This window comes from Episyrphus balteatus, chromosome 3, assembly GCF_945859705.1.
Source record: "Episyrphus balteatus chromosome 3, idEpiBalt1.1, whole genome shotgun sequence".
In the NCBI taxonomy this organism is placed as follows: domain Eukaryota; kingdom Metazoa; phylum Arthropoda; class Insecta; order Diptera; family Syrphidae; genus Episyrphus; species Episyrphus balteatus.
Genome location: NC_079136.1, coordinates 9,696,374 through 9,706,373, shown reverse-complemented (window position 1 = coordinate 9,706,373; position 10,000 = coordinate 9,696,374). Strand labels below are relative to the sequence as shown.

General features: G+C 31.2%; 2 protein-coding genes across 2 annotated transcripts; both read right to left on the bottom strand.

The window, feature by feature from the left end:
* Window positions 1-281: 281 nt before the first annotated feature.
* Window positions 282-1,020, bottom strand: LOC129913433 (rhodanese domain-containing protein CG4456-like). The gene is made up of 2 exons (XM_055992109.1): window positions 970-1,020; window positions 282-710 (listed from the first exon to the last, which is right to left on the bottom strand). Exons 1-2 carry the CDS (start codon window positions 1,018-1,020, stop codon window positions 282-284), a joined length of 480 nt encoding a protein of 159 aa, XP_055848084.1.
* Window positions 1,021-2,747: 1,727 nt separating this feature from the next.
* Window positions 2,748-3,598, bottom strand: LOC129913313 (rhodanese domain-containing protein CG4456). The gene has a single exon (XM_055991922.1). The coding sequence runs from the start codon at window positions 3,440-3,442 to the stop codon at window positions 2,813-2,815; it is 630 nt and encodes a 209-aa protein (XP_055847897.1). The 5' UTR covers window positions 3,443-3,598; the 3' UTR covers window positions 2,748-2,812.
* Between the last annotated feature and the right edge of the window lie 6,402 nt (window positions 3,599-10,000).

Here is a 10,000-nt window from a genome sequence, read left to right as displayed (position 1 = left end):
GACCTATTCAAAAAGATAGGTGCATATACTTCAGTTGCATATACTTGCAGTTTAATAAACTGAATAAAGAATACTCTGATAAGGGTAAAGAAATTGTATTAATATATCATTCGTTTTAAGTTTAGATAAGATACGAATACATATGTTAATTAAATAATAAACTATTCGCTATTTGCTAAATATTACATCCAATGCTCTTATCTTTCTTTCTATAACTCATTCTAAGACCCTTTAAGTGAATAATTTGAAAAGACTCACATAAAATGTAACTTTTTTCATATTCAACTGCACGTCTCCCTCCGCACATAGTCCAACCAAGATCCACAATAATTGTGGACATTTCTATACCCCATTTTTGTTGCAATTTCAGTTGCAATAGTAGCTCTCTGTCCAGTTCGACAATACATAATCATGTAGGTATCAGCAACTGGCTTAGGCCGTCCGTATTTATTCTCAAACATCTGTCCATCGCACTCCTCCATTGCGAGCTCATTCCTCAACTCACACAATGGAATATTGATCGAAAGAGGAATTTTACCAAATTTAACTTCATTTCGATCTCGAACATCTATGAGTAACTTCTCCGGATGATTACACAAATCCTTGATTTCATCATAATAGACAATCGAGATTTGTTTTTGACCAAAAAATCGAGAAAATCGACGATTAACGATAAGTGGAAGCAGGAATTTGTCTTTTGAAGTTGGAAACTGTAATAAATTCAAAATAAGGGTAGTGAACGGAAAAAATAAAAGTCAACGGACATTTTGGATCCATCTGGTGGGATATCTGAGTCTGGAAATCATCAGTAATGCATTTTTTTTAGATACAACAAATTTAGAGAATTTTTCCTAAATTAAGTTAAAAGTTTGAAATTTGAATCAAAAACAAATCGATTTGTTCTACTTTCAACTTAGTTTATTAAAATAATTTTCATTTTAAGTACAAAATGATTCTCTAACTACCTACTTTTAGTAAGGCTCTAAAGGAAGATCCTCCCTCTCGGCCCAATCCAACCATATGTATGACCCACATTAATTATAATAAAAATTCTTATATCCTAAAGCTGCTGATGATTGCCAAATCTTTGATTTCATCATAATAATTGGTATTTGTTTTTGAACAGAAAATCCAGGAAATGTTGAATTATCGGTAAGTGTAAGCAGGAATTTGTATTTAAAGGGAAAAATAAAGTCAACGGATATTTTGAATACACCTGGAGGTTTTGAGAGGATATCTGAATCTGGAAATCATCAATTAAATTCAATTCAAAGTTTACTGAGACTTTCTTTTAAACACATTTTTTTAAAAAAGTAATAATAGGTAGGTACTAAGACTAGGTTTTGTTGCTGACTTGGAATTGGTCTAGCTTATGCTTAAATTTTTATAAAAAGATTTACATATCTGTGAACAATTGTAATTAGATACTTAAAACTAGATAAAAACCAAAATAACAAGAGGCGCAGTTGTCGAATCGTGCCAAAAACGACACAAAAGTCTCCTCATTGACACGAGTTGACAAATGCAACATACCACAAAAAGTATTACATATTTTTCATTATATATGGTATATAATTTAGTTATATAAAGTAAATAGTTTTGATTATTTCATAAGGTAAATAAAATTTTTACATTATTTATTATATAAAGCAAACAATTTTGAATTTTCATAAGGTATATAAAATTTGTACATTATTTAATATTTTTGAGATCTAGAAATGTTCAAGTATGTTGACAATTTAATTAAAGAAAAAGAAACTACAAAAAGTATTTGAATGGGTTGAGTTCCATCCATTAATGTCTATATACATTAGGGTTGCCCCCAGTATAGAAGTCAGAGAGGAATTCGTTATCATGTAATTGGAATAATTGGGAAGACGAGGGGTTTGCCAAGCTAATTGGAGATGTATAATACCTATTTTCAATAGCAAATTCAATAACCAGGTCGAAAAGGTAAGTAGGGGTCATGGATAAAAATGTTGTATAAAAAGGGGCCCAAGAGGGAACCTCGAGGGATCCCGTCGAAAATTTGAATGGCTTCTGAAAAGGTTGAACCTATTTTGACTTTAAAAGATCTATTTGATAGGAAATTAGAAATTATTTTTATTGAGTTAGTTGAAAAATTCAGAGAGATCATTTTGAAAACGAGGCAATGGTGCCACACTGAATCAAATGCTTTTTTTTTTAAGTCCAATGAGCAAGTGAAAGTACATTCTCTTTTCCGAAGGTTTTCAAGGATTACATTTGAAAGTTACATGATGGCGTGTTCTGTAGAATGGAATTTTTTAAACCCAAATTGGGTGTTTGGAATTATGTTATTATCTTGACAAAAGGTTTCGAATTTTCCCTAAGTTGGCAAGAAGTGAAATTGGTCTAAAATGTTCAATATCATTGGAAGAACATTTTTTCTTAATTGGCCGTAGAAAAGCCGCCTTCCACATATTTGGGAAGTAGAAATTATTTAGGCAATTGTTAATGATAATAGTCAAAAAATTCAAAATTGAATTACATACATTTTTTAAAAAAAGAAATAAGATATTTTGTCAAGTCCAGAAGATTTTTGTTGTTTAAACTCATTATTGTTGATTTGATAAAGTCAGTTGAAACGAATTCATTTTGAATCCATCTGTCGGGATATCTGAATTCTGAAAATCATCTTAAGCAATTCATTTTCAAAGATACAAACAATTTAGAGAATTTTTCCTAAATAAAGTCAAGTTTGAAATTTGAATAAAAAAACAAATCGATTTGTTTTACTTTCAACTTATTTTATTTAACATAAATTGCATTTAAATTACAAATGATTCCCTATCTACTTAGTAGGCTCCAAAGGAAGACCCTCCCTTTCGGCCCAATCCAACCATGACCCAGAATAATTATGAACATTCTTATATCCTAAAGCAGCTGCCATTTCAGCAGCATTTTGTGATCTCTTGCCACTGCGACATTGCATGATGATATACGTCTTATTGTCAGGCTTCGCACGTCCATACTTTCTTTGGAATTCCTTGGAACTAACATGCGGAGCCAATGCCTCATCGACAATTCCCAAAGGAATATTAATCGCAGTTGGAATTAGCCCAGTTCCTTTGATTTCATTTGGCTCTCTTACATCAATCAATAATTTCTCTGGATGATTTGGCAAATCTTTGACCTCAGCATAATCAACAACTGGAATATTAACTCGAGTGCAATAGTAACTTTGATTTGCATTTGCATTCATGATGCTAGTTGCAAACTGACTAAAAACTGGAAGACAAGTTTTTACATTGCAACTATTAGCTTTCACTGAGTTACATACTCCAGTCGTTACACTGAGTATAAAGAGATTTCTTATCAATTGATGGTGGTGGAGGTGGCTTCGGAGAGCAGTGGTAGCAACAGCAGCTCCTCCTCTTTGCCTTAAGGCTAATTGAAGGCATGACATTGTACTGGGAAGCATTTTTGTTTATTAGATTCGATTGATTTTTTTTATTGTTTAGTGATAATAAAATAAAGGGTATTTTATTATTTATGAAAAAAATAATCGTTTTCACTTGTTTTTTGTGATATAACTTATTTTTTTTCTTAACACACCGGTTTTGGTCAAGATTCAAGAAAGACGTCTTCAATGCAAATAAAAAGATAAATAAAAAAACAAAAACAAAAAATGTCAAAAGAAAGAGAAAGCACTAGGTTTGAAACATGTGTTGTGCTTTTTCATAATTTAGCCCAAAAGTATGCAATTAATTTTTTTTTCAACAGTACAGCCCAGCAAAATGAATTCTATTAAGTAATTTTTTTTTGGCCAACTTCGGTTCAAACAAGAATGTACTCTACAACTGGGCTTGGACAAAAAAATAGCTGGTAAAAACAATAGAGTGTTGCAACGGTTTTAACATCGAGTTTTTTACAGTCACTTATCAAAAAGTGACGCAAGTCAGTTTTCAAAATTGACGTCCCAAGTAACAATTTTACTTGCATAAGGTCCATTTCGTTCGATTCGACAAGCTATAGTTTGTATACGTTTAGTTTAAGGCTTACTTACGCAAGTCATCCATTTTGGAAAGAAAGGAGGTCTCTTTAAGGCTATCTAGAAGTGTTAAAAAGAAGCCTTGTGAATATCAGTTAAAGAAGACCTTTATAAGACCTCTTTGAACCGTTCTATTTTTGTATTTTCAAGTGACAGAAGGCCTCTATAAGACTTGTTCCAAGAGGTTCTTGTAAGTATGCAAAGTTTTTATCCTACAGATATGAAATTTTTGTAACGAATTAGAAAAAAACATTGCATTTCAATAGGTGTGTTTTTTATTACCACCGGTCTTAACTGGACAAAAAAAACGTCTCGGGGCTTAACCTGAAATCTTGGCAGCACTGTATATTGAATGTTCCGAAAACAGCAGACACACCAAAAATTTAGAGTTGTCATATTTTTCGCTTTCGTCTTTTTCTTGTATTTTTCATGTATGTTTTACAAACAGATATAAAAATGTATGCTAGCAAAACTAGTTATTTACATTTTGTAATTCCAAACGTCAGTTTTCACGTTTATAAACAAATTATAAACAATTTATAAAAAAAACTAGTTTGGTAGCACAGATTTAAAACTGTTCAAAAAGTTAAGCCCAGAGAAATCTCCGGGCTAAACAACTAAGCCCAAAGGGCTAAGGTGTTGTTGTATTTAACATGTAAATTGCTTAGCCCATACTGCGTTTTTTTTTGTCCAGTTAAGACCAGTTGTAATAAAAAACACACCTAATGTGAGGTTTCAATTAGCTCCCAATTTTCCACTCATTTTTAATATTCGAGCATGGTCTACTGGTAAGGTGCTGGATTGGTATGCAGAGGTACGTGAGATCGATTCCTGGCCGGGCCATGTGATGAAAATAATAAAATGTGTTCTTTTTCAATTAAATTAATATTCTCATCATTTCAGAACAACAGAAAAAGCAGTGGAATTTCCAAAAAAGGAAATGAAACAAAATGGGAAAAAATTAAAATAAATAAAATAATATCGAAATAAAATAAAAAAAATGAAATAAAATTCAATTAATTCTTTTTTTTATGCATAAATTCAACATTTTCTACAACACCTACAACAACTTCTATAAGGCCTTATAACATCCTACGCAAGTAATCCGGTTTGTGCATTAGATAAACCCTCTGCAGGAAGACCTCCGTAATGCCATTTTTAGCTGTTTGTCACAAGCCATTAGCTTGTGGATTACCTGTGAATTAAAGTCTTATGAAATTTCGTTAAAATGCGCCAAAATGATTTGCATAAGACATGTCCTTCTTGTTATGAAAGCCAAAAAATAGCTTGCATTGACCCTTATGAAAGTTAAATTGTTACTTGGGCAGTTTTCAAAAAGTGACGCGCGTCAGTTTTCAAGAGTGTCGCGCGTCAGTTTTCAAAAATGAGGCAATGTTCAAAAGTGACGCGTGTCAGTTTTCAAAAGTGACGCGCGGTTTTCAAAAGTGACGCGCGTCAGGTTTTAAAAGTTACGAGTGTCACTTTGCAAAAAGTGACGCGCGTCACATGCATCAAACAAAATTTATCCCGGGAACTAAACGTTCCATTCACATTTTTGCTATTCACGGTACTCAGAGGAATATCAATCTAGAAAAATAATGGAGGCAAAGTATTCACTATTTTGTAGAGAACTCCATGGAACTTCAAAATTATAATTAATTTGGAATTTTGTTTTGCCTTAAAATGAGTTAATTTATTGTTGCAAAATTATAGGTGAGTTGTGAATAAATGTAGCTTCCTCATTTAAAATGTTTGTTGTTGAAGTTGATGTACTTTCAACAAAATCAAAACGTCTAATGGTAACTTCTTAATAGTAAATGAACAGATTTCCAAACCCAAAGTTTTAAATAATTAAAACAACTTTTGCATTATTTAACTTCAGTAAACGTTGCAAGAGTTTTCATACTTTAACATGACCTAATAGAGGTAACGTTACAGGTTTACATGAAGCTATAAGGTATCATGACCTGCTAGAACTTAAATTCACAATTTAGCTCCCTAACCACCATTCCGCAATTAGAGAGTAAATCTTTTCCTTAAAATGTTTAAAGCAACACAACAATAAACACTCTTTGAACTTTCGTTGTCAATCAAAATCAAAAAATAGGGTCTATACACAATATATACACAAGTTAAGGACTTAACGGGTTTTGTATTATTTAGGTCGATAGCATATGGTTTCAATGGGGGACTATAGCTCACCTATATCTATATTTATAAACCCCTGCGTGTTGCGATAGCAGATGTTTGTAATCTTGTCGTGTTGTATAGATACACTCTATGGAATTTTGAAGAGGGTTGTCAAAAGTACAAGTTAAGATAAATTATTATTCAGGAAATTGGGACACACAAGACACAAAAAGGATCTATATTGAATGGGTTGAACAATGAAGAAAATTGACTTATAGCTTTTATGGTATTTAGTTTGGACAAAAGAAGATTGTAGACAGAGAGGGTTTTGTTTTTTTTTTTTTTTTAAAATTGGAACGAATGATTTGTGCATTTTTTTTGGTTTAATTATTATTTTCTATAGACTTGTGACGTGTGGTGGGTTTCAAAATTTAAAAAACATAAATGGTGCGAGCTCAGCAAACAAAAGAGTTGGGATTAGAAGGATTTGAGAATGACCAGGCTATTATAGAAATAACCCTGTCAAACAAGGAATAGTTGTCAGTTTCCGGATTTCCCAACTATGTACCTAATATTTTTTTAGGAGGCATCATGTGTGTTAAAAGGGATAACTGCCAATACACCCACTTTAAATTTAATATCAAACTGCTGAGTAATTGGCAGTTAGGGAATGATAAAGAAAATCCTACCACTGTTTCTTAAAAAAAATGTTACGCATACACCACAGTGACCTTTTTTTTAAAATAAGACTTCCTACGTAATTAAATGGATTTTTTTCACCATTCATTGGCATACATTTTTATAAAATTCTAAATGTCCTGCTATATGCTTAATTTTGACTATTGAAGCTAAAAAAGAAACTAATAACTAAAAAAAACACTCCTAGTGGGTCGCGGGAAATGTGATATCAATGGAATATTTAATGAAATTTTTTTTTAAGTTATTTGAAAACTTGGGAAGTTAACTTTTAGTTGCAGTTTATCAACAGTGAGATAGACTGATGGATGTGACTAGTGAGTTAAACTAAATTGATTCTTTTAAATAAGCACATTCAAGAAATTATGAAGATTCTGTCTTTTTCGCTCTAATCCGGTATTTACTTCAATCCAGAACATCCACTCACGCATCCAGTGCTCGTTGTAAGGATGTTGAATTTTCGCTTCTATCATCAGCAAAAAATAACTGATTCACTTTCGGATCTTCGCACCTTATAGCAGAAAGTCCAGTGATAAGGAGCACATGACTCTGAATGCTTCTACGGTCCACACCGACTTTGATTTGGAACTCTTCGGGGACTCCTGCGGGGCATCTTACCTTCGTTTGACTTCCTCGTACATGTCCATGATTATCCACTCGTAGATTTCCAGAACCCCTCGCACTTCTGTGATCAACTAAGTAAAGATGTTATAAAAAGAGCAGTGATAGCAATGAACACCATATAAAAAGAGCAGTTAGTATAAGGTGCTATTATTTAACAACTCTCTTAATTTCTTTTTGATTTGAAATGTGAATGCAAATAACTTGTTGAACGCCTGCACTGAAATTTCTTTAATTTTTTTTTTTTTTGTATTTTATCAATACATATGAATGAACAGAATGCTCACAAAAAAGCAGTGAAATTTCAAAGAGCCAATAAAATTTTCTGAAAAAGAGCAGTGAGGTTACAACGAACAGAGAGTAACTTTGCGTATAAAAGCTGTGAAATCTTTAAGAGCCTAGGACATTTTTACAGTTCACCCTGTTCACTTTATTTCTTCAAATTCTTCGTTGTATATGAAAGAAAGATCGTAGAAAGTTCGATTGGGTTGGATTTTTGTAAGGCTAGGGACCGAGCAGAGCAGTAAGCAGCTATATTGAAGAGCAATCGCTACTTCATTCAAAGCAACCTGCATAAGATTGTTGCAAGGTCATAAGTCCACGGGCCAAAAGGCTATTGGACTATTGGACAATTACTCTTGTTTGAGTTATAAGTCCACAAACCAGTTATTGACCCAATATGGCCAGATTTCCCTATTTTCAAAACAGGTTATGGGTTAATGCCAATGTAACCAAATTTTTAAAATTGTTTTATAATTTTTTGACGTGATAACGTCTTATAAATCGATGAACCAGGGTAGCATCCATGAAAAAGTGACGCCACTTTCTCCCGTTTATTAAAAAATAAACTATTAGAGATACAAAAATCTTCTATCCTAGCTTATTTGAAAGATATCAATCTAAAGTTGAATACAAATGAAGGAATTTTAAAAATTCCGTTATTTAATAGGGTAAATAGGGGTAAAACTAAGTTGAAAAAAGTAGGTATTTTCTAAACTCAACGTTATAGATTTTTTTTATTCGATAGATAAATTTATTGTAAGGCTGACAATACTATTGAAAAAAATTTAAAAAAATTTCGAAACCAAGTTATAAATGGTTTTTTAACACTAAAACATGAGGTAGATTTTTGAAAATGTAGTGATTATAGGAAGGGGAAATTTTTTTTGACAATTTGAAAAACTTCATTCGAAAGATAACATAAAAGAAAAATAGGGGTCTATTACGGATTTTTTTTTAAGTCTCTGCGTTTCAAAAAAACGCAAAATCATTCCGAATAATAGTTAAATTAATATGGTTTTCATTGATTTTACGTTGTTTTATGGTGGCTTTTCCCTGAGTGTACTTTTTTGGGGAATTTCGGGTGAGTTTTTAATTTTTTTTTAATTTTTTGTAGCGTTCAGAAAATATCAAACTTATAGAACATGTAGTTTATGACCGCATTGGTATTTTAAAATGATTTTTGACTGAAAAATGAGAAAACCAATTTTTTTTGTCCCAAGTTTTTTGACCGTTTCTAACGGTTTTTAATTTTAATTTTTTAAGGAGTCTGATGATCGGGTTGGTCCCCTTGAAATAGCTATAACTCCAGCCTATGAACTTGGTTGTAACACCTTCACCTTCACCTTCAACTTAATAAAGTAATTTTCAAAAATTTGCGGACCAAAAATCCCGTAACTCGGAAGTAGGGAAAATTATGTATTATTTCCTTGGATCCAATTTAAGGGTTTTCCAAACGAACAACCCTTAGTTTGATATACTTACTTCAAACAAAAAACTATTCAATGGACTTGGTTTTGTACGGCATTTTATTTCTCTCTTCAAAATTCATACATCAATATTGTTGTTAAGTTTATTTTTATTCTTTTTTTATGTTTTTATTTTTGTTTTAACAATTTTCTGTTGTTGGTTATTTTGTTGTAAGTTTTCTGTTTCATATATTCATATAATAGTATATAATGTTTGTTGTTGTTTGTTATTTCTGTTGTATTTATTAAATATAATAACAATTCTTATAAGTCTGATGCATTTTTTGTGCCAGCCATTAAAATTATTTATTGATTTTATTTTATTTTTTTTTATTTATTTTTTTTTTATTTTAAATATATAATAATCCCTATGTAACCTATAATATAGTTTTTGTTTTTTATAAATATTGCGTTTGTATTCGCATTGGAATATGTATGTGTGTGTGCTCTTTCGACTTAAAAACCTTTTCATAAAAAATTCTATTAAATGTTATACAAGTTTTTTTTTTTGTTTTTTGTTTTGCTTATTCTTAAGTCTGTACCCTCAACACCAAGTTTTATTTTGTTTTTTATGTTTTAAATCTATCTTTTTGTGAACTTAGTTCTGTTTGTTTTGTTGTGTGTTTCAAAGTGCATTTTGTGTGTGTTGCTTTGTTTGTTTATGTTTAATGTTTTTATTTTATTTATTTTTTTCATATAATAATAAATAATTTATTCATATATTTTATTATAAAATACACAGAATGTAGTTACAGCACAGGTTTATTTTTATTTTCTATTTTTTTGTTTTTGT